The following is a 25,673-nucleotide window of genomic DNA, read 5'->3' on the forward strand; positions in this document are numbered from 1 at the left end:
ATGCTTTCTCTGAATAAAGAACGCTGTGCTGAATACCAGGCTCTGTGGGAACGGCCAAGCAAATTGAAGCCCTCTTGCACTGTGCTCCTCATCAGGGAAAAAGGCTATTGTTGTGTGCGCACTCCAATTCCCTAGTGACAGGCGAATTCGGCACATCCGTTAATGTGTGGAGCTCGAAGATAGACAAGCCATGCAGGAATTTCATTACCTTACTTACTCATCCTTTCTGTCTCCCTAACTCTCTCGTGTTGAGTTGATGAGAGGTGATTCTGTTGCTCCAGCAAATAACCGGGGAAAATACTATACAACTCCAATTCAATTAATGAGTAATGATTTAGTGTTGCAGTCACCATGCGCTCTCGCCCTGAAAGAAATTGGCATTCCATTCCCAGGGCAGCCTTGATGTAGTATTTCCTGAAGAGATAGGACCTAATACGTACTTGAAGAGGGACAACCGGTTTAATCAAAGCAAACTCCTTTGAAAAGAAAGGAAACCGTGCTTGAAATGGTCAAAATGTGACATTTGGTGCTATTTAAATGAGCAATGATTATGAGACCTTGGCGGGAATTCACATTAGACGAGGGATATTGTACAAATGATTATTTAAGTATAGAACACTAATGATTGTAAATCCAGAACAGTCGACTTCTGTACGCTGCCACCGAATCATTTGAATGAGGTAATTTATAGTGTGTTAACGGAATATCATACCGCATGTAGTGTTTGGTAAGAGTTGAAAGGATATCAGTGAACTAGGAAACGGCGGAGTGAGGCATGAGAGAGTCGTGAAAATAAGAAGAGAAGGGACAAAAGAGGAAACGTGACACGAAGGAACGCTCAAAACTCATAATTACCTTCCTTTTTTCCCCTCAAACTTTTGCACCCACATTTTTCTGTGTTCTTGCGACTACTCATTTCTCGGAGTTAATATGAGACACTTGCCTATTATTTTTCCATTTGATTTCAAGTGGAATTGTGAGTCTCTCACCTGGCAGACGAAAACACAAGTTGGAACTTTAAAAGTTTTTCCATGGGAACTCAACCTAACATTTCATGAAAATCATGGTTCCAAAGCCACACGCGTTTGGATGTGATGTCGTGATGTACGCCAAAGACGGAAATTGACAAAAGAAATGAAAAAGGACGTTTGCGTTTTTTGGGGTTTTTAGTTTACTTGCCTAACTTGTTTTTGGACTGACAAGACAATGTTAAAATTTGGTACAATGTGACTTATTTCATTATGGCAAAAATTCCAACACAAGAATTGATTAATTATACTTGCTTCTTGTAGGATGAAAATAATCTAACCCCAAATAATTGCAGCCTCCTGAAACATATCGCGTTTACTTTTTCAACATAGCTGCGGATTATATAAAGGTGCGGCTTATATATGTTTTTTCTTCATTATTTCATTTTCAAATAGCGTGGGTGCGGCTTATATAAAGGTGCGTCTTATAGTCCGGAAAACACGGTGTTTGCAATCTGACTATCATCTGATTCAACGGTGTTCCCTGTGTGAATCGAAGCATTCTGTGGTGGAATCTGTATCCCACCCCGTCCGTATATGGGGCAATCCAAAAAGAGACGAGTGTGGGAGCCACGGCGTGGAAAAACTCAAATGGCATCTCTGTATGCAGGGAGAGTTGCTGCATCGACACAATGTTAATAATGAATTCTGTCCTTCATCGCTATGTGATTTATTCAGCGGCATATTGATTTATACAATTGCAAAGGCACTAAGGAGCAGACGATGCCTGATATGAACATTGGCACTGGCCAGCGTAAATGATTAAGCCGGATGTCTGAAAACGAGCTTCTGCAAGGGACTGCGGCCTCGATGCTAATTGGATGATGGTGCTTAATCTAAAGAAGTGTAAATTAAAAAGCTTCTACAGCGGCTGCTCACATCCATAGTGGAGGAACAAACCGGAAATGGCTTCACCTCAGTCAAAGCGCACACAAAATACAAATTGAATTTGTTGCACTTCCACCACTTAGACACGTTTTGCCTGACGTCAGCTCGCTAGGGAAAAATGTTGGCAAGCATAAGACATTTTGCACCCATCTTTGTTTTGTGGATTCTTAATCTTCAGAAGCCCATCTAAGATCAATCACTTGGCCAAGCATGATGGAGGAGCCTGTCAGACCTCACTGCTGTGGCCTTGATTCATTCAAACAAATAAAACAGTCGGCGGCTTTACAGAAAGGTTCGACTTAAAAAAAAGAAGGAAAAAAAAAAAAAAAAGACGAGACCACGGCAAAGACTTTCTCAACGAGAGGGAAGAATAATGAGGGCTGTGAATGTCAAAAAGTATGGAGCGAAGAAAAATGATACCCCAAGACAAAATTGATATTGAGAGCATGCCATGCTTTGCTTCTTATTACATGAACTAAAGTATTGGGATTTCAAGCCACGACACCAATTTTGAGCCGGCGTCCTCCCGTCTGACCAAAGCTGAATTTAAAGGGAATGAGAGGAGCCGCTTGGATTGGCTGGAAATCAAGTCGTCTATGTCGTCTACTCCCACAACGGCACAAACGCCCTTTTGTAGCTGCACCTGTCTACGAAAAGACCAAACTCCTCCCATGCGCACTTTGCGCTAGTCTTGCGCTGGGCACGAACACTTCAATATCTTTTGACCCGTCTTTCTTATTCTCAGTATTTTTCGTAAGTCTGTACGCCCTGAAGCACCGTTCTGTCTCCTATTGGTAAGTCTGGGTACTACACCCGTGCAAATCTTCCATTCATTTCTTACACATCACGACGTCAGAGCATCACACACGAGCGTCAGCGCAAGAAAAACTTCCCCTCCGATGATGACGTCGACCGTATCAGCCGCGAACTGCACGGTTCAGCTCGGCTCAGCTGGATGTGATTAAGCAGCGTTTTCAATAAAGTGTTCGACAACGCACTACAGCTCTTTCCCTCAACATAACATAACCCGAGGAGGCCATTATGCAGCGTTGTCAGCAGTTAACCTTCCAGTTGCACTTCAAAGCAAAATCCAGGGCCAAGCAGCATGGAGGTGAACCCCCGCCCCCCTCCACACGCACACACTCACGCAAACACACCCTCCCCCATACATTCACACCTCAGGGAGGCCAGTGCAGGACCAAAGCACTGTGCTCAGCACAGTCGCCGGGCTCACACATCAAACAACTTCCTGTGGCTTCATTTCTACATCAATACAGTGCACGCATGAAAACGATGATGCGTGGATCCGTCCGATTGGCCCGAGAATGTCTGAGGGCAGAAGCACGATCGGGTGAAATCAACTATTTGCCCTTAACCACCAAAAATCCAATCCATCCAATTTCTGGATTGCTTATCTACACCAAAATGTTGTTCTTTGCCTGACAGAAGACAGAATCCAGTCAAAGTTTAACATGCTCGCAACGACGAAACACTTCAAAGTTTCCATTTGTAGTTTGAAATGTTTGAACCTCCAACGATTGCCAGTGTCAGATTAGCTACATCATTCTGAGTATATAATCATGATGGAAGAACTCGGTGGTTGAAGGATGTGGAATTCTGTGTAAAACAAAGAAAAAAAAATCAAGCAGGTTGACATCAGCTGAGCTAAATGATGATAAGCCAAAGTCAACTTCTATTACGTTACATATATTTCATGTTTTGGGACATGAAAATGAAAATTCAGTATGCTAAAAACATATACAGTATAATATATCGTCGCTGTCCTGTGAAAAACAATCATGTCCATTTTTTTTTTCAATTTTCTTATTTTTATGTGAATGGTGTTTCCGCGTTACAGACATGGCATTAACGTGAAAATTAAAACATTTTCCAAAATTGGACATACAATAAGTGTTTTTCACAGGACAGCGACGATATACAGTATCATTTGGACAGGTTGCTAGTTGACTTCCTGGGTATTTAAAAGGTGTCCTGGCGCAAGGAACTTTAAAATGTTGAAGACACATTTACTTTGATTGTGACCTTTTGATGTACGACAGTCAGGAGAACGACCGTACGTTATATGTAGGATGGAGGATGAATTTGCCATAAAACATAAAAATACATAAAGGCTTACACCTTTTACAATCTTGAGTAGGAGGAGATTTGGACTTTTTGTCTTAGGTCTTCCTCAAACTTCTTGGATCGCTCGAAAGAACGCAATTTGTTCTTCACCTTTCTCCCATGTATACACTTGGATATCTTTCAACTTAAAACATGACTTCTGATCTTGTATTCAAAATATGGCTTCGGGATCAAGATATTGACAGGCGGAGGAATATTTGCTGGAAGCATGTTTACCCTGCATACATTTGCATGTTTATTTCATTCATGTGCCATACTGTTTGTGAATAAATACATATTCAAACAAAATGATCTCCCCGCCAACATTCACAGAGCCGCACTTTTTTTTTTTTTTTTTTTTTTTACGATCCCTTATTTAAGACACAGAATATGTGTGTACAAATAAGAGCGTCACTATCTTTTCTCCGATAAAGCCATCCGAATTGCATTTACAATTACAGTTCAGCACATTGTTGTCACACGGGGACCCGCATTTTCTCGCTTTAATAGAAACTACGAACAATTAAGAGAATGTACTGTTCAAGGATAACCATTGAAAACGTACGTGTACCATATTTTGACGACACATGCTCAGGCTTTATCTTCCAAGTGCCTTAAAGAGCACCTTATTAAGAAACTGAAGGATCTGAATCTATAAGAATGGCTTTATATTAGCCAACAGGTTAACCAAAAACCAAATTGGGAATTACACGTGGCATAATCAGTTCAAAGTCTCAAAGTCGGCGTGCCCTGATCCGAGCACGGGACCAGCTGGTGAAGATCAGCCCCATAGGCAGGGCCAGCCAGGGAGGAGACCAACCCACATTATGTTTAGATTTTGAAGACAGTATAAATGTGAGGGCCGCATGTTAGACCGCGCCCCTTTCCTGCCCTCGCCCGTCTCGGGTGAGAGCATTCACGAGGATGGAAAAGCTGCCCAGATCTGATCATTGTGTGATTCCTGAACTTCAGAGATGGTAAAGAAAACGGACGGGAAAATTCAAATATCAAGCCGAGCCAGTGAATGCACATGATCAACAATATATGCGTGCAAATGTGAGGAAAGCTGTGCCAGTTTGTCCCACTGGCAACACAGAGGTGTGAAATGTTTTTATTTAACTTTGATTTACTTCTCCTCTGCATGCTATGTGTGTAGGTTACACGGTTCACCTATATGTGGCTGTTAGCTTTCCATGAACGCTTAATGCCTTCTGTGCCGATAATGATCCGAGGCAACATTTATAAATAACAACGATGTTTACCATGAGCTACACTGGGGTTCTCTTATTAAAACTTCACACTGTAAGCAATCCAGCGTTGCGGGCTCATGAAGTTTAGAACATCTAATCGTGTATAAGACCGTGTAATATATGCTTTGGACTTATGGGCACAACAAGTGACACAAACGCACACAAAGGTGAAAGCATCATTGCGCCGTGTGAATGGATGGAGGCTTGGTTCATCTGCAGTGCGTCAGAGTCTCGCAAGCTGGCAGGTCTCCTGTTCTCCATTCGCTTATTCATCTCTTTCACTCACAGCCAACATAGTCTGACACACACACAGACACGCGCACCCCCACGCATGTCGCCCCCACCCACCCACCGACCCACACACACACGCACCTGGCATCCAGTCAACCACCAGAACCAGAACAATCCCACTTGACAAACCACAGTGTCGTCATTTTAGGCAAAGCCAAATCAAACTCAGCCGCACCACACAAGTGCCACAAAGCAAAGCGCGCTAACTTTCCTTTCAGAAGCAATCGTTTCTTGAACCCAATTGAATGGGATGGAATGTACGATCAAAGTCCATTAGTGTTACAGCAAAAGTCCGCTGGGGCGATTCCCATAGGTGTACCGTGAAACGACTAAAGAAGACAGCCTAAAGAAAATATTCAGCCACGAGGATAAATTATGCATACAAATTTGCCACAGGTTCAAAAAAAAAAAAAAAAAATGCTTTGGCAGTTAGGTGGCTCAGGGTGCGGAGGAAGTAAATAAATAATCCTCTTTAATAATTCATTAAAATTCATGTTGCTTTGCCTCCAGCCTTGACGGTATTTAGAATGCAGCCTGCAAGGGTTCTGACTTATGGCTGCGTGTGGCAAAAATTATTGAAAATAGAGGAGGCACGCAAAGAGAAGCAAAATGCACCCTCGTAACGATACCTACCATCATTTACATACCGAAAAATACAACCGCGAAAAAAACCCGCTGAAAACAGATCGACACTTGTCAACATCGTCTCCCCTGATTGCTCCATTTCTCCTTAGAATGGGATATCCAATCTCTAGAGTGCGTAGATAAGTTCAGAAAGAGCTTCGGGCTGCATATGCTGAGAAGCTGTAAAGACAGCAACACAGACACAGCAAGACTGCAAATTGGAGCTAAAAGTCAGCGCATGGAGACAGAGAGAAGGTAAAAGAGGAAAAGAGTTCATTAAGTCAGCAGCTAACTTCTTTTGAATGACACCAGCGCGCGCGAGGCGGTGGCCGAATGAAGACCGACGTCCAGAATCAGTCAAACCTTTAAACAAGCGCGTTACATTCTTCTTCTTCAAATTTGGCAACGCATTCTGCCGGCTCGTAGTTGGTTGCGGTTGAAACGTTCAGATGCTGCGTCAAGTCGGTGTGGCTTCTTGCATAATAACCACTCTTGGGGGGGGGGGGGGGGTTGGTGATTAAAAGAACACTTTAATAGGCAAACGACGTGCACACTAAACACCAAGTGTATTCACAGGACAAGCTTTGTGGTTCATTTGCATTGACACCCCACCACTTGGAAGCTGAGAAAAGGCTAAATGCTGTTTAAAAAAAGTCAACAGCATATAGCCTTGATTAGGCTGGGACATTCATTTACATTTCAATTTCATTTCAGAGACTTGCCGAACATGACGAGGTTTACGTCACCTTGATGTTTTGGCGTAACCAGAATGTTTCTTCCGTCGATGTCATTAGCATTCGCTTGTTAGCAAACGAAGCAAAGCGCGTCATGATGAAACAAGACCAGGGATGGGTGACCGGCAGAATCTCGCAACCACACTCTGAGTGGTCCCTTGATTGTTATTAAAGATAATCCACGAAAGATGGGGGGGGGGGACAGGAAACGTCCAAAATTTGCAAAAATACTGGGGGGTGGGGGAAATTGCGAATATGCGGGTCGACTGTACTTTGAAGATAATATCCCCAATCACCACGAGATGGCAGACCTGTCTTAGTTGCACTTACACTGGGTCTTAGCTGTCCTTATACTACAATATGAGTAGGACTAATAAGAATTTTGGGGATTGGATTTGGAATAAACATAGTGCCTCAATAATGCAACATTTTAAATGAGTTTATCTTTGTGGAAAAGACGTACAAAATGAGTTCTTGCACTTAATGTTGGTTTCTTGTTAGGCAGTTTTGTGCCGCCCTGGAATGGTCAGTTATATAAATGTTTTAATTATTAAAAGATCCCTTTGCGCTGACAAAAAAAAAAAAAAAATACAGTATTTGGTGATTTTGTTGTTTGCTTCAAACCCTCTGTTTTGGATTCGGAGCGTGGAGGTCTAACACTTGCATTGAAAAACATATCATCCGAAATGACCTCTTCTGTCTGCAGTGCAAATGAGAATCTCTTCTCAACTGCCTCACCTGTATAAAAAGAAAAAAAAAATCAAATAAATAAATAAAAATGAATAGAATTGAATGAATTGAAAGTGAGCTGTAAGTTTCCTTGGCTTCTCGAGCCACTGCAAACATCACCTGAAAAATCAATCACGATACCGCATAAACATGTAACAAAATAACCGTGGAAAACCGGCCCGAAAATAAACAATTACAGTAATTCCCTTGCAACGGCTTTTGCTTTGCATCATGCGGGAATGTGAAGGTTTAAATTATGCTGTAGCATTAAAATATGATGACGCTGACACAAGACATCCTTTCATTTTGCCCCCCCCCCCCCCCCCCCCCCCCCCCCGTGAACATCAAGAAGCTTCACTACCAGTGGACTGATGTCATCAGCCTCATGCTGAGAAAACCGTCGAACATGTCATGGCCATCAAGGACAGGCCACAATCATGCTGGTCTAACTCCGCTGTGAAAGTTGAATAGAATTTACATGTCTACCCAGCCGTCCATCTTCCTCCTTATGAGGCCCACGTTTCACTCGAAAAACACTTGGGTTAAAAAGAACACCGTTTGGGGTCAAAAATGGACAATTTGACCCACCTTCTTGCGTTGTTCTCTTTGTTTTGCGCAAAACTACCCATTTTTGAAAGTTCGGTCTTGGATGGGTCCATTTTTGGACCCCAAATTGTGTTATTTTTAACCCAACTGTTTTTCGAGTGTACCATTGGAAAGCTTTTAGCGCAAAGCGCAAATATCGCTAGCTATCACAGAAATGCACCGATGCTCATGACGTATGATGCCAACGCTACTTTGTTCAACATGCTGTCAGGCCCAAGGATTACATGGTCTTGCTACGTTACCTGCAGTCAGCCCACACCGCGCTAATGAGCTCGACAGAGTCTCAACGTGACCCAAGCCTGAAAATCTATCACTTGGATATAAATAACAGAGAGGGGGCATTACCGTAGTCACATTGACGCATAATAATTTGATGGTTTGAAAGAGTCGGAAGTAAAAGAAAAAATGCAAATCAAACACTGACTCACCGCAGAGAATCAGGAAGGCCACCAGATGCAGTATGCGCGGATGGTGGGTGGCCCATTGCCCTGCAGAGGAGCAGTACGCATTCGACCGGGACATTTACTCTCTATTTTATAATGGTACCTTTAGAGGGCTGTTCAAAGCTTTATCCTCTGGTTAGAATTCAGATGGCTCGATTTGAAAGGAACTGCGGCGTGTTAAGCCACTAACCTGTGGCTTGCAAATCAAAATGCGACATGTGGAAGGAAGGAAGCTCAGACCCAAATTGATGTGCTCAAAATCCACCGAGCTCTCGATCCGTCCGCTTTGAACAAACACAGACTCTGGCGTTCTGTCGCGCTCGCGCTCGGCATATTTCGCGTACCGTATGTGTCAATTCTGACGTGTCATTTTCAAGATGAGACTCGCGGCTAAAGTGTTTGACATACCTGCAGCTATAAATTTGATGGTCTTTTTAAGCGGGCTTTAAATCTCTGTCACGACTCAATTTAAAATAACCACATTCTAATTTGCTGACAGTGCCCAGATAATATAAGTCCCACGTTGTTGTTGATAAAAGTCGGGCAAGTCACGTCGAATCCCCAGAAAATCTCAAGCGCAAATGCGTTAAGCTGGTAGTGAGTCACATCACACAATCTTGCTCCATTGCGACATATTGGATTGATTGATTGATTGAGAGAGAGAGAGAGAGAGTCAAGCCCGAAATGATTCATTCATACCGCTGCGGGATTATAATTATCAGTCAATGTAGTTGAATGGCGCATTGGCATCACCGAAACAAAAATACCCTCATGAAGTTATTTCTTTCTTATTTAAGATAATAGTGTTAGCTAAAGCAAAGCTGTGCACCGCAGGTCTGCTTACCATTTGGCTGTGACACAATAGTGTTCCTGCAGATGCTTCATAGCGGTTCTTCGGCTTCGCAATGTCGGCCAGACTCGCTGCCAAGTCTGGCTGGCTTGGCTAAGAAACCCGGTTCGGGGGTGGTTATGTTAATTAGCCCCACTTTTACATAACACACGTGGGGAGGAAGTGCTCAGCCAAAGACGCATTTTCAAAAATCGACTTTCAGAAATCGCCCAAAAACAAAAGATTTACTTGGTTGTGTCATTTGGCACTTGATGGGGCACCGGCCCGTTCGTTTGTATCCAAACAACGTAAAAGTCCATTTTGCAATTGTTGCCGTGCCAATCCCTCACAAATCGGATGTCATCTTTTCCCAGCGGCCAAAGTTAGCAAGACGGGTCTCTTGTGTCTTCGCGCTGTGGTGCAGAGCGTAAACACTGTCAGCAGCAAACATCCCCTCCCCCACCTCGACGCTTCTCTTCTCGATGAGTTCGCGGCGCTATTATTCTTATCTGAAAAGCTCGGAGGCCACAAAGACGATAGACGAGTAGGAGAATGAGTGCAAGGGAGGCGCGGGAAGCGACAAAACAAGACAGGAGGGGAAAAACTGTTTCCTCTGAAGTCAAGATCGATGTTACCATCGTGTTCCAGCAACGCATATTGGCAGCAAAAACGAGGACTCTATTGATTTGTATTTCAATCAAAAATGTAGGTTGTCTCCACATATTCTCTTTTGTAATTTCCAGGCTTCCTCACAATATAAAAACAAAACCTGCTCTATTTTCTTGTGCGCACAACAAAAGGACACCGGGGCATCTTTGGCATGATAATTATGTTGCACGAGAATGTATTTCGAGCTTTTTTTTTTTTTTTCTTTCCTTTTCCAAAGCATGCCTAAAGTGCACATCTGTCATTTTATGGAGACAATTGTATCATGGAGTGAGCAAGTGGTTAAAAAGTCAGACTATTTCCGTGGTATTTTCTAATTGCTGCTGCTCCTGCAGCATATCACTTACTGGATGACAGTATTTTGAGGAAAGCCACATGAAGACCAAGGTCAAGAGCACAACGGGGCATTGAACTTGGGTACAGAGCTTCTGCTGCAAAAACATTTCCTGCGTTCCATGTGTGAATCAGTAACAGAAAGCGCGGGTCCAATAAAATAAATCAGTCACATTTTGTTGGTCTATATTGAGGAAATCAGTTCAAAAGCGATGACATGACATCAGCAAGAGCGAGTTCAATCTGCAGTGCAATATGGTTCCATAATGGCATTTCTGAAAAAAAAAAAAAAAAAAAAAAAAAAAACAGCACGTTCAAGAGATAACTTGGAAATGAAGCCCTTTACTAGATTGCACTGGAAAATGATGACGGCCATTTTGCTGATGCTTGACCAATGTCGGGACACTTTTTCAAAATGACGGACTAAGCATCGACCGAAGTGGACATTCGTCCGTCACAGTAATCGGCACTAGCCGCGTCTGTCACGCCGGTTTTGCTGACGTTTTCGTCAGACCGACGAACTGACGATTACAAAACGGCCATCTCTGCAAAAATCGAAGAAACAAATGAATGAGTATTGACTATGATGACGATTATCAGGTGACAGCATATCGAAATGCTCACTTAAGCATCCAATATTCCCATAGACAGGATAGCAGATGACGGGGGGGCGGACATCCGATTACTCGATTATTCGATGGAAGAGTCGTTGGAATAATTCATTCTGAAATGATTCGATAGTGACAGCCCCATATGTTCTATAGAACATTATTACGGGATTATTACTTTAATTCAAAAATGGAAGCAAGATAGTGCTTGTGTCTCTGCCCCTTTTAGTGCATCTGTCTTTCTCTGATACATTCCTCTGCATTGCCTACTAATTAGCCTTAAGATTGACGGCTGGATTACTCTGCTGGTTTATAAGCCTTTAATTTCCCCACTTAGGATAAAGTGCTGCCAATAAACACAAACACGAACAAATGCATAAAATTCAATGCATTAATACGGCGTATAAAGAATTGCGTGTTTTGCATTTCGCAAAAATATGTCAGGAAATCTGGTGGGGGTGGGGATAAGAGCGAGGTGGAATTCATAAGAGCACAAGCGTTTGTAGAACAAAGACATTTTGACATTTGGACATTTTGTCCTTTAATTAAGGCAAATGGAAAAGCAAGAAAGTCACGGCTGCACTGCGGAATACTACAGCGTGGCTCTCTTGAGATGATTTTAACGGCATTTTGAGCAGATTTAGCAGCTGAGAAAGGATGTATGAGTCGAGCCGGGCCAAAAGTAAATCATTTTGATCGGGCCACGTTTCTCGCCGCTCCCGGCGTCATAGGCTAAGGATACAGTGCGCTGCGGAACACGTGAGGTCAAGTGGCAGCACAAGGTCAAAGGGTTCGGCCATAACCCATCGATAGGGTGCAAAGCTATCTGTCACTTGGCGTTAGTGACTCCCCAATAAAGGCTGGCAGAAGAGAGGAAAACAGCAGCAGATGGGGCAGAGGAGCAACAACACGGGGATAAAACGGATCCAAAATGGATACAACACTGATACTCTGGATCTATTGCTGAGACAGACATCATACCAAAAAGATGTACTTGAAGACTTCCCGCAACCAAGTTGGGCCCGACGAGGCTGGTAAAAAAAAAAAAAGAAAAAAAGAAAATGCAGTTTACCGAATACAGAATTTATTCGTCCGTACCACTTAAAGGAGCAGCAAATATTTTATTTCGTGTCGTTGCCCCTGCCTTTTGCCTCCACTGTCATAAATACAAATTGAAAGCTACAAATGAGCGTTTCCGACAAGCTGTCTGAGGTGACGTTGAATAATTCACACGCGACTGGCAAAGTCAACAATCTGCGGTTCACGCGGCTATTCTTGCTAGGAGGAGCCACGGAAACCATTACAAACCCTTATTTTTAAGTTAAAGCATTAGATGCCGTTAATTTGGGATCTTGCTTTCAGTTGTCTTTACATGGTTGAGTAAACTGCCTCTATTAGGCTAATAATCACAGAGCCAAGAAGCCGCTCGTAAGCATTGCGATAACAGGTCATACGAACAGGGTTGTATGCCAGTGAATAATTTAAGCTGAAGAAATACCACTTTATCCAGAAAAGCCCATTTATATTTAGATGCATGTAAATCCCAGAGTCTAAGGCGGGGGTGAAAACCTTTCGTAATGAACTGGAAGATCGGGGGTTACATTGAGAGCGAGAAAGGTGACGCGAGGTCTCCGAGCGGGAACGTGATTTGTTTCTGTGCCGCAGCCAAAAGCCAACGGAGTCTTAATCAAGGCTACCGATCGTTCGCACGCACTGAGATGCAAAGCACAAACACAAATTGATCGAGGGCTAGGCTGATCAATAGCAAAAAAGCTTTACCGTAAGAAATGCAAAAACTCTCCACGTAAAAATGTCACTTCTCTGATTCAAAACGAGCCATATCACTTGTTTCCAAGAAACATGAAAGAAACTCACATTCATCCCATTTAATGAACTATTACGCCGCTAATTTCCCTCCACAACGCCGTCCTCGTTCCCTTGCCAATGAGTGTAGTTTTGGCACCATCACAGCTAGCTAGTTCTTGCCTTTTTCATATAATTGCTTCATGATTTCCCACACAGCCCTTTTGCAGATGCAGGCTGGAGGCTGCATTTACATCCATTTGAAGGTCACGATTCAGAGCGCTATGAGCTCGCATCTATTTTGTTGGGGGGGGGGGGGGGGGGGGGGAGTACGACGACTCGCGCGGGTGCAACAACATGGAGGTGGTCTCATCAACTCTTTCGAGGAGTCAACTTTTTGGTCTTTTCGAAAGTGTATTTCCCGAATCCCATCCAACGCAGCTTTGCTTATATAAAGTTGAGAAGCAGTATGAGTAGCTCGGAGAGCTGCAGGTGAAAATGCTGCACGCGAATGAGTGCATACGGTCAAACGTTTGAATTCAAAGGAGTCAGCATGCGCCCAAGTATGACTTGACAAGGTTTCCCCGCCCAGACGGGACCTTGTTTGGTTGGGCAGACAGGTGCATGATGTGACACATACATGTAATGTTTCATGTAGTTGCACCAGTCCACGGAAGGCCAATACGACGAAGTATACGGCCATGCTAATATAAACCTAACCCAAAGGGAGCTGGCTCTCCCTCCAAGTGTTATGACCGAGCGAATGCGTGTTTGCAGTTGCACACATTTGATACATAGATTGGAGGAACAGAGAATCGTCGATGACCCTCCTGAGGACAAATGGAATCGAAAACGGGTAGATGGAACGCAAGGCATTTTTGTTGTTCTTTCATTATTTCAAGCAGCTATCGTCTGGGCTATGGTAGCGCAATTTGTTTCAACTCAAGACAGACCCAATGTCCAATTTGGTCCCTCTCCAGGAACAATTGCGTAATATTGGCAAATCAAAGTAAACGTAGTCATAAAGGACAAAACAAACCTGGAGGCCTTTTCCAAGAAAATGTGGAACTGTTTGACGAACAATACATCACGATTACACAGCTGGCTTGTTGCGAGAAACCAACACAAACAAAGAAACGAGCAAAAACTGAATTCCGACCACAGCCTCCAAATTCTAATATACACTTAATCCGCGAGAAAATTCTACCAGGCCATTCAAACACTACAAACAAATGGTCCAAACTTCAGTTAACAGAAAACTAGAAGAGCCCAACCATGCACGTAAGAACATACATGAGACATTTCCGATGACAGCGAATCTGCCGTCTATCGACGGCTCCATTTTGACTCTCTGTTCCCGCGGAGGAAGCCACGCCAAAATAGGATGGGAAGCATTGTGCTGCGGCATGTCGCATATCTCGGCTGGCTCGCCAGATGCAATTGGCTCCACAAGCGTGACGTGAGGCCCGGCGTTTCAGCAATAAAGGAACGCGGTCTTGTTTGCTTACGAAGGCTCGCGAGATAAAGAAGAAACCATGTGGCTCGTCATCTCTACCTGTATTCTATCGCCTCACTACAGACGGCCGGTCCTGGCTGCAGAGATGAAACGCTCGCTGAAGGACAAGCGAGAGCTTCGTGAGTCAAAGGCAAAAACGGCATCCCGCTTATCACATGCATGGACGCATAATCCACCCCGACCTTCTTTGCGCACGCACGCGGTTGTTGGGGCCGGACATACTTCTGGAAGGCCTTCCACTTGGTTCGCAGCCTAACGCTGGGCTGCCGCAAAATAGATATGGCTCCTTGCCAGAGTTTCCTTGTGTAGTCTAATTGGGGTCACGTAGCGAGTCATTTTGTGAAAGCAACTTCTAGAGGAGGGACAAAACAATAGGAAAGCCATACCGAAGTGTTTAGCTGTTGGGGGCATGATCCTACTTAAATTTATCTTCTACTGCGCTGTTTGTTTTTTTTTTTTCACCCTGCAAAAGCTGAAGCAGTTAATAATAGTACGGTAAGAAGGCAATAAATCAAAAGCATTGGGATGAGGCCAGTAAGGAGAGACACCTCATCTCTTCACATATAAAGAGCAAATAAAGGGACCGAGCCTACTTGCCTCATCTTAACGTCTTCGGAATCTGTTCGAACGGTCCTCTGGGTTCATGGAGATTTTTGTATGCTCGGAAAGGCGATCGTCTAACTGTATTTCCCTCTTAACGCAAAATAGGCGAACAGATGAAAAGCCTAACAATTCAAAACTATGCCGTATCATACAATAGGGGCGTTATGGGAAAGGGGATTTGCTTGTGTGAAATGACACCAACCAGGTACATTTTTGTGAGCTGCCTGCGACACAAAATGTGTCTTGAGGTAAGTGGTTTTGCACCTATGGCAGCTACCTGAGCAAACGTGATCCATTTTCTAACAACAGCCACACGATAAAGATGTATTGTCATGTCAAAGCCGGGCGCTAAGCAGAGCAGCAGTATTGTTGGATGCACAGATTACTGTTCGCTAATAGCATAATAAGCATTAGCGTACTCTATTATTCAGCCACAGCGGTGCCTTGAGATACGAGTCTCATGACCAGACTCATATACATATACATTGAGCTCATTTTAATTTTAAAAATAAACTTCAATCATTTTTAATTGGGGGGAAAAAAATACCAAGCTTTTTTTTTTTTTTTTTACTGTCTATCGTGTTTTTTGGTCTGTTTCCCCTCAAACTGAATGCCTCCCTGTTCCATTTCCAAAACACCCTGATAAAAAGTTGGATTAAAATAAAGTACTTGTTTTAGTGAGGCAACATGTTGAAAGTGAGTTAAGGGCTTGTGAATCACACAGCGCTCTGTTCGGTGAACACATCACTGCTGACACTGACAAAGTTCTATAAGGTGCGTCTGCGTGGTTTTGTGTGTGTGAGCGAGAGAGAGAGAGAGAGAGAAAGAGAGAGAGAGAGAGAGAGAGAGAGACAGAGATAAGGCGTCTGTCCCGGCTCTTGGAGGGAGGTGATGGTTTACACAGCGATGTGCAATCACTGGAATATTTCTTTTCATGGCTTATCTCAGCACAGCGGGAATCTACACGAACCACAAGTCCAATTCAACTTCTTTGTGACTGCCTGTGTACCACTGCCTCCTGCTCCCGTCCTGGCCCAGCTCACAGTCAAACGTCTCCATCACAGCAGCGGATGATTTATTCAGAACAACTTAGAAGAAGTGAAGGGATTTTTTTTGTTTTTGGTGTTGTTGTTTGAGTGAGTTTCACAAAAAGGTTTTATGGACCACAAACCCATAACTCGCTTCTCAACTTGTCAAGTCAAATAGAATAGCTGAATGGGAAACGTTCACTTCAGACACTGAAGTGAGTAAAAAAGATGCTTGTCGCAATATTTTGTGTGTTTCTAATAAAAAGCAACCATCCATTCTGCTCCATTTTCTTCCAAGCACACACCTCCACATGCTTAATGAATCAATCAGGGGTTGGCCAAGATTCTTTAGTTGCAACCAAATTTTTACTTTTTAATTTTTAGATGTTATGTTTCCAACTTTGTGCCCCACTGCATAAATCGAGGTCCATGAAAACATGGTTGGAAGATGTTTTCTGAGTCACTTTTTAACCCCAATAAACATCAATCACCTTTGACCTCAAAACATCCCCGCAAGCAATAACATCTTGTTGAATTTCTGTCTAGACAAGTACGCTACGGACATTCCCATTATAAATACACTGTTGGGTGAAAAATGATTCCAAAAGAATTAGAATTGGAATCAGAACGTAAATCCCCCCATGGTGATGTCACCAGTATGTATTTACTTTCAGTCCTGCATTATAATTGCAAATATATTATTTTACAAACTTAAAAAAAAAAAAAAAAGACAATTAATTCAGAAAGGTCCGAGGTAAAAGTGAACATTTTGTTGCAACGCCGCAGTGAAAGTATAAACACACTATATGACACACTGTGTTTAATCAACACAATAGATGCGCAACAAATGAATGCAGAAAAGGGTCAATTAGCGAAGCTCGGAGAAATTAATGTAATCACATACACAGCGCCCACACATAACAAAAACAACTCCCATTTCACCTCAGCGGGAAGCCCGATGTGCCTGGAAACACAAGCCCGGTTCACGCCGAGCCTGCTGGGCCACACCCCTTTGGTCCTTCCCACAATCGCTCACTGCCATTTTCTCCAGGGACACAACAGCCACGGTCTCTTGTGGTCCCGCAACCCCCTCGCAAGCTCCGGAGCAGCCTAGGCCCGACCGACATTACAGCACACCTGATCCATTCGTTTTCTTGAAAGTTGACAGTTTCAGGTTATACATACCGTGTTGTAGTCTGACTATTAAATAAAGGATTCCTCTCGCTTAGCGTCCTAGCATACCGAAGACGGGCCTTTGGTAAATCGAGCGAGTGCGCATTAATCATTGCACGAAGACTGACACTGCCGGGGTCCGACGAGTGGCCGATTTGGAGGAGGACTGCGCGGTCGCAAGATAGGGGCCGCCATACATCACGAGAATAGGGGACTGATTCGACTCGGTTCAAAATGTCTGGGGCAATAAGGACACCTCGCCGCATTTGTAAACAGGCAGGAGAAATCGTGCGGACCTTCGGGCAAACTCGCTCACCACTGTGGTGACCAGTGGCACTGTCCTTCTCTCGCTTCAAAATAACAAAACAAACTGAATAATTCAATTGTTCCACCGGAAGATGAAATATACTCATGTCAGCTGCTCTACAATACCAAAAAAAAAAAAATCCTCTTGGCATGTTTTATTTTGCACAAGGCAAAGACTGCAAATATAAAGTGTCATGGTAGAGTGCAGCATATTGTTAGCCGCTGTTTTCGGCGGCTACGTTTACATGGACAACATTTCTTTAATCCGATCAGAGTTCGGATTAAAATTTGGATCAGGTGCGCGTAAAAATCACAATCGCATCACACTTTCAAGCGGAACAGATTATTTTGATATGGAGATTGACCAAATATACCGGAAGTAATGGTAGTAGAAGAAGAAGCCGTAGCGACTTCCCGTGTCAACAAAACATCGTTCCGTCCATTTCTAATTTAAACATTTGTGTTATTTCATGTACTTTTCCGGTTTGCGCTGTTAGGTCGAATTAACACTTCCTGATGTAGCTCCAAATGTACCAGTTCAGTCTTGTGCCCACCACGTCTTTCGCCCGCTCTGCTGTGTTTTTTTCCCCGTCAAAAAACTTGATTGAATCAAACAACAAACAATACAACACTCGCTCTGCTTCTACTAGCTTCCAGGAATAACAGAAACGCCTATAAATGATGTCACAGACATGCGCAGCAAAGACGGGTCGCTCCGAAATATCCGAATAAGTGTTCGGATTAACAATCGACATAAACTACCTCTCTCGTTCGGAATAAAATCTTAATCAGAATGGGTTTGATCGGGTCAGAATATTCCGAATGAGGTGTGTACATGAAGCAGTTTTATTCCGATCAAGCATTTAATGAGAATAAATGTGCCCATGCAGACATAGCCAGTATTACCAATACTACAAAATGTCCCGCGGACAAAATGTGACCGACATGACTTCAAACAAAAAGCCTTGCCCCTCGTGCAAACTTTTACACGGACCGGAAATAGTGAATGCTGAATATCCTCGCTGTTCCAAAGTTCCAATTTGGTGATCTTAAAGATTGATATACTACATGAGTGAGTACGTAAGTCACAAAATCTAAAGAATTGAAAGGTTTTATAGTATCTTTCATTTATACAGTATAGAATTCTAGGCGGCGGCAGAGATGGATTTTTCTATTACAGCAGATTCACCGGCACATAGAGGAGACACGCAGGAGGAAATGCAGCATAATTTCTCATGGCGGGAATGAACCTCGCCAAAGATGCAGAACACTGGCTGCTCTGAAAAGAAATGGAGCAAATGAAAACAGAATCGCATTCCTCCAAAAAACCCAAAAGAATGAGACACTTGGAAGATGTCTCGTGATAAATAGCAAAATACTTTACTTCTTCCAGCTTTCAACACAAATCAATAAGAAATGACAACCACCGCACAGAGCAAAAAACAAAAAAAAAAGAGACATTTTTAATGAGCATTTCTGCTCGGCTGTATCCAGCTTCATGCAAACTGTGTATCTTATATTACACAACCACGAGCACAGCGCACGCTGACCTTCTACAGGGGTGATGAAGAGACACACAACATAACAAAGGCTCTGCACATTCACTGAACATGTGAAGACACACACTCAATCAATCTCTCTGTGAGGATGATGAAAAGGGAAGGGAAGGGAAAAAAAAAAAAAAAAAAAACACAAGTCGATAATTGAGATCCAGCAGCAGCAGTAGTAGACATACCTTTGAGAATGTTCTGGCCGTGCAGCACAACCCTGGGAACTAGCACTGTGTAGAAGTTCTGGGAGAAGCCCGACCTGCATGGAGTTTTTACGGACAGGCCCATCTTACTCCCCTGTGAAATAAAAAGCCTCATCAGCAGCAAATTGACAGTGAAACGCAACAAACTTCAACCAGGGTGACGTTTGCTCCCAAAAACATGCAAACGTGATCCTGAAGATTGCTATCACCGTTCCAACTTTGATGAAAATGACGAGCAATGGTGCTCATTGCCTCACAGGAGATGCTAATAAGAGAAAAAGGTCAAACACATGTAATACATGTAGTCACTTAATATTCACCAAGGGAGACCTTATGTATATAAAATGGTGTATTTTTCAGCTGGTGCTTTCACATTAATGCTCTTTAATATTTTGGCTATTAGTGACATGACAAGTTTGGTGATCCCCGAGCAGTGTGTAAAGTAATTCAATGTCCGCACAAGTATTTTAAGATGTCAACAAAGCTTTACTTGTCGCTCGGGGAAAACAGTACAGTCCAGCGTCAACGGTAACATCAATAATAAGTATGAGCCTGTTCGCGGGTGTTGCCCCGGTAAACCATTAGCATCTGTTTACGGCATGTCGTATTACTGTCGTAAAGTCCGGTGCATATTGTCCTTATATGACAGTGTGCTGCAAAACATAGCGTGCCGTAGCAAATCATTAGGTCTGCCATGGGAAATTGTCCAATTTCGGTCAATTATAATTTACTAACAACAATTAATGTAGCTTTTTACACTCGTAATGTATTTTTTTTAATGGGACATTTTTGTTTGGTTGCGTGCAGTGAGATTTTGGGATATAGCCTTGCTGCCTTGGCTCAATAAATGTTGTGGAAACAGTGGTCTACAAATGAAGATATTCTGTTTTTACCTTTACATGTGATCGTGTAGATGCAGCGCAGTACATCAGTAACTAGAACCGCAATTTCAAGCGAATCAGGAAAAAAAATCTGGCAGTGTCAACGAAAACTGAGCATGAGACATTGCACATGGATCAGAGAGTGCAGGTGTACCTAACAAAGTGGTCAGTCACACTCACTAAGCATTTGCGCTGACTGGCAATAAAAGCAAGCTGAGCGTTTTCACGATTGATGACTTGACTCTAGAAATGATCATGTGGATAACCAAAAAGCCAGACGCACATGAAAAATAAAAGTTCGATAGTACATAAAAAAGGACACGGCGGTGCGTAAATGTGCATGGCCAGAGTTGTTAACAGCCATTGCAGAACAAGGAGCCCATTTAAAAATCCATTCTGCAGCGAAACCTTGGCGAAAGACAAGCGAGCGAGAAGAGTTGTTGGTGACTTTTTCACCCTTCGACAAACAAAAGCAAAATGTTCTCGACGTTAAAGACGCTCGACAGTCGGGCTGCTTTTTTTTTTTTTTTTTTTTTTGGCGCATCGGTGGCACTGCGGGAGAAAAGTGCTCGTTCCGCGGCCACCCATGCACCATGCACCGCACCAGTGCAGCACTCCCACAACACATGAAGCAATTAAGTCATCTTACCCGGGATGCTGCGGCGAAGAAGGTGCACGCCACGATGACGCAGCCTATGTTCATCTTTGCAGAGTGTGGAGTTTTAGGGGGGGCTGGGGGGGCGCGAAATGAGAGTCTTATTTTTTTTGGTCGGTGGACCTCGGTAATTCCCGGAGCTTGTCTCGTCCTCTTGAGAGTGCGGCGAGAAAAACGTGAATACTTGTCTGGCGCTCAAGTGCCGCTGACAAGAAGAGATGCTGAGCTCTCAGCACTGGTCACAGAAAGAGCCGGCACCGTTGGAGCACCCACCGCGTCACTGTAACCCCTCCTACCTACAACTGGGGAGCAGGCAGAGCAAAGTGCTCACTGTGCACTTCTTCCAATTCCACCAGATGTCCCGTAACTAAGCTCGGAAAAATTATTTTAGGCACAATCATTTGCATGGCCAAAACATGACGACTCCTTGCGCAATGGTGCAACAATCATAATTAGATGAAGCAATTTGATGTTGAAATTGCTTAATGACAAATGATGGAATTATATTGAATGATGTGGAATGCTTTGGAATGGTGGGATATACAATGATATTGTTGGACAATGTGGACTCATGTGAAGAGATATTGAATGACGTGGAATTACGTAGAATGGTATTGAAGAATGTTTCACTTTTTTAATTGTCGGACTTAAAAAAAAAAAAAAAAAAAAAAAAAAAAAAAAGACTTTTCTCAGATATTCGAATGTATTGTGATGCACCCGTAAAGGCACGCATTTCCTGATACATCCTTTGATTTGGATCTCATTAGAATCTGGAAGTCCTCTTATCATCATTGCGTGAATGCTGAGAGACAAGCATTCACTCCATTGCCATTGTGCATCAAAAACATTTGTGTGCATGCCATCTGACAAGCATTCGGACAAGTCTGAGTTTGTCACTGCTTGGGACCTAAAAAATATCTGTGTAGACTGACATGGAGTGATAGGATTAATTATATTCAGTGCCATACATATATTATATATATATATATATATATATATATATATATATATATATATACACTGTATATTATCAAGAATAATGAGACATTAAATAGTGGGTCAGATAGCAGTTGTTGTACGAGGCCTCCCCTGAAATAATTGCCTGGCAACTGTGTGAACTATGCCTTTAACTGGTCTCACAATTTAATAATGTTGACATTTCCGAAGCCTCTGATCCGTGCCTCAATTTCCATATCTGAGAGGTCATGACAATTTAATCCCATCAAAAGGAATAGGACAGTATTGCAGTGTCAATCACTGCAGCGTAGCATTTCCAGTGGATATAAAAGGTCTACACACCCCATCGTGAATAACTCACTTGAGGAGTGATCCACTTGTCCACAGTGTATTGGACAAGTCATCCCTGTTTTTAAATACCAGGTTTTTATACAATACAAAAAAATGTGACTAAGATGAATAATTTCAAAACTTTTTGCCACCTTTATAACATGAACAACTCAATTAAAAAATGTCAATAAAAAGCACAACTGAAATAACGTGGTCACGCAAGTGTGAGCAAATTGTAATGGCGTAAATAAGACCACACATACCCACACGCAACTACTTAAGAAACACAACTTGACTTTACATAAGGTTCACCTTTACCAGAGTTATTTAAAAGAAACTCCAAAATAGATTATATCAGATTATTTCCAAAAAACAAATTAAAAACATGGTTACCTAGTTATCTTACCAACCTGTAGTTTCTCAATGATGTCAGTATTGTTGTTGTTGTTTGTATTTTTTGTAATAGCTCCTATACCTGGGAATGTGGTAACTTTGATTATTTTTCACTTCCCATCACAAAAATATTTTTTCCTTTTTTCTTTTTTTCCATTTTAGTATACACACCAGTTTGTGTATACGGCTACGAATTCAAATTTGGTGAGGAATTGGCTTTGAAATTGGTAGTGCACTTATTCTTATTCTCAGAGGGCGCAATCCGACACTTGCCGACGTCGGATTGGTGTATCAAGGCCTTTACAGACACTCTAAAAACCGTAGATCGCTTTTAAGTGCAGTTCTGGGGACAACAGGGGTATGGGCGTATTTTGTATTTTCACTGTATTGAATGAAATGTGTTGGGTTGAGCTACAAAGACGAATGAAGTGTTTCAGCCCGGGTAACGGTTCACATTCCATCACACGAATCTTGCCCTAACATTATAGATATTTCCCGGGTTATCCTGAGGCGTTCTCAAAACAGCCGGGAGACAGTCTCTTCAGCATGTCCTGGTTCTTCCCTGGGGCCTCCTTCCTGTAGGACGTGCCCGGAAGTCCTCACCAGGGAGGCATTCTAACCAGATGTCCGTGCCACCTCATCATACACGGAGGAGCAGTGGCTTTAGTCGGAGCCCCTCCGGGATAACAGAACCTCTAACCCGATCTCAAAGCGAAAGCCCAGACACCCTGCGGAGAAACCTCATTTTGGCCACCTGTGTCTGTGATTTTTTTATTTTTATTTTTTTTCAAGGGCTCTGGCCACATCAACAAAAATGTAAATTTTCCTGTATGTAATTCCAATTTGATATTTAAAAAAAAAATTTTTTTTAAATGCTGAACAAAGTTAAACACGACTCATGACAAATACATCCGGAGGGGGTGAAGATCATTTTCTTTTTCAATTAAAACAAGAGAAGGAAATATGTATTGTGTGGGCGCGTGATGGGTATACAACTTTCACTCATGAATATCACGTACAACACTCTAATAATGCATTCCGGTACGCAAGTAATGGCTACTGCTAACACGGCAATTAAAAGTAAACTAGTGCGTCGCTACTGACTTTGTCATCCACGCCCACGCGCTACCGACAGTGGCGCTCTCTGCTTCCCGCCAGTCGCCGTGATGTTAATGCTCATGCACAATAACAATAAAATACGCAAATGAACAGAAGAGTAATAAATGCTTAAGGCACCTACAATAAATTACAGACATGAACGTATTTTCCCGAACAATGAATGTCTTGGTGGTGCTTTTTCTATAGGCCGTCTGTCTAACGTTGGCATGGAGACAAGTCCCGGTCTACGTGCGCTGACTCAAAACACATCATGAAGAAAAGCAGGCTGCGCAAATGGGCGTTGAAGCCCAGGGGCCGCCTGTTGAGTACCACTGGTCTAAATGCTTGTTACAAAAACGTGTGGTTCCATTATTTTTTTGCCAAATTATATATCAGAGCATTTTTTTCCACCCTTTGAAATGGAAACTCACTTTATTTGTTCACATGCAGATTCAAAGCACAAATGCTATTATTAACTGCGTCGAAATGCCCCTTTTCACTGACCCGAGGCAGCACAACAATCAGCCCACACTGCGTGCTAGTTCTTCGACCCTGGTTTGTCATACAGTATGTTATGTCTGCAGAAGTCGTTATGAAATCCAGCCGGAGGTGTTTTTTTTTTTTTTTTTTTCATCATTGCTTTTTAATTGTGCTAGCAGAATGAGTCAGAGCTCTTCCCACTTGGCAAACTTCAACCCACTGAGAAGCTAGTTTAACTAGTGGAAGTGGGTGGTCATATAGTAATGCGATTTTCTTTTCTTTTTTTTTTTTTGTGCAAGTTATCAATGATAGCTCTGCCATGTATAATTTCAATGAATACACACTAGAAATACATACAACCACCCACGGGCAGATGTGCGTGCATGGCTTGCGCAATGTGATCGCGCCACTGTCAATTATTGGAGTTGGGTTTACGGAGTGCCTACCCGCCAATCAAGTGTAACGTATAACATACCACCTGACCAATCGAATCTTTGAAAGGCTTTTTAGAATGACACGTGCCACCTGGCATCAGTACACAAACAGGTTTGAAGCGTATTTCGGCAACGGGGGGTTTAGAGCAGACAGAGGAAGATTCATGGCTTTTGACCAAGACAAACAGATTACAAATTATAATGTTCCATTAACGTTTGATATTTTTCAGAAAATCAAAGAACCACTATCGTTTTTAATCATTGGAGCGTCGAAATCAAGTCAATGAAGTTGATTCACTGACTTAAGAAATGAAGTCGGTTGCTAAATGAAACACTTTGAGTCCTCCGGCAAGGTTGACAATAACATCAGCAAATGTAAATTGTAATTAGTTAGTGGAGTTACTCTGACATATAAATGTGCTACACAGCCGCTTTGTTTTTACAATTTGAAATGCTCTGACTCATTTTTTCAATTGCATTAACATTTGTCATTAGTATTAATTTATAAACCCCTAACATGGGAAACCAGGGCACAGGTTTTAGAATTATGCAGGTACTGTGTTATTTGAAAGGAAACAAAAGTCAGCACGTTTGAAATGACATTAATATCCACAATAATTCCCAAGGCCCGTGAATTAGAATAGCTTAAAGTTCTGTTTGATTTTAAAGCCAATTTATAATAGCCCAATGCATAAATGCATAAAGTGCAGTGACCACCTTCTGCTCTACATCGACAAACTACCGCAGCTCTCTTTACCCTCATACTTCAACACATTTTTTTTCTCCTGGTGGTTCTAATAAATGTAACAATTATTCAACAACCACCTTGAAGACGCTTCTTTCTTCTTCTATCTGAAGTTTAAGAACTTACACGAATTATGTATCTCAAGTACTAACTAATCATTGTGCAATAAACACCATCTGGCCTCTTGAAGGGAATTGTTTTAAGGCTGTACGACATTACCTAGTCCTACAAGCTACATTACGCAAGAAGTGAAGGGTGGTTTCTCTCTTAGGTAAACAGATTTTTCTCCTACATTGTTGTCATTTGTTACAAAGTTGCCCAGAGTGCGAGTCCAAATTGAATATGCGTGTGAGTGGTTATCTACA

At 42.5% G+C, this 25,673-nt stretch overlaps 1 protein-coding gene across 4 annotated transcripts in view; it reads right to left on the reverse strand.

Annotated features, from left to right (window-relative positions):
- The window catches only part of cdh4 (cadherin 4, type 1, R-cadherin (retinal)), a 230,048-nt gene that overhangs the window by 131,723 nt on the left and 72,652 nt on the right, over positions 1–25,673 (reverse strand). For 3 of the 4 annotated variants that reach the window (XM_086040754.1, XM_086040753.1, XM_086040755.1), the window contains one exon: positions 19,318–19,429. In XM_086040754.1, coding sequence (XP_085896880.1) covers positions 19,318–19,429 — 112 coding nt within the window. Of the gene's footprint in view, positions 1–19,317; positions 19,430–20,865; positions 21,133–25,673 lie in introns of those variants that run through there. The other variant, XM_086040757.1, reaches the window with a different exon arrangement.

Source organism: Filicampus tigris, chromosome 9 (assembly GCF_054856515.1).
Source record: "Filicampus tigris isolate MCC_2025a chromosome 9, RoL_Ftig_1.0, whole genome shotgun sequence".
NCBI classification, from domain to species: Eukaryota; Metazoa; Chordata; class Actinopteri; order Syngnathiformes; family Syngnathidae; genus Filicampus; species Filicampus tigris.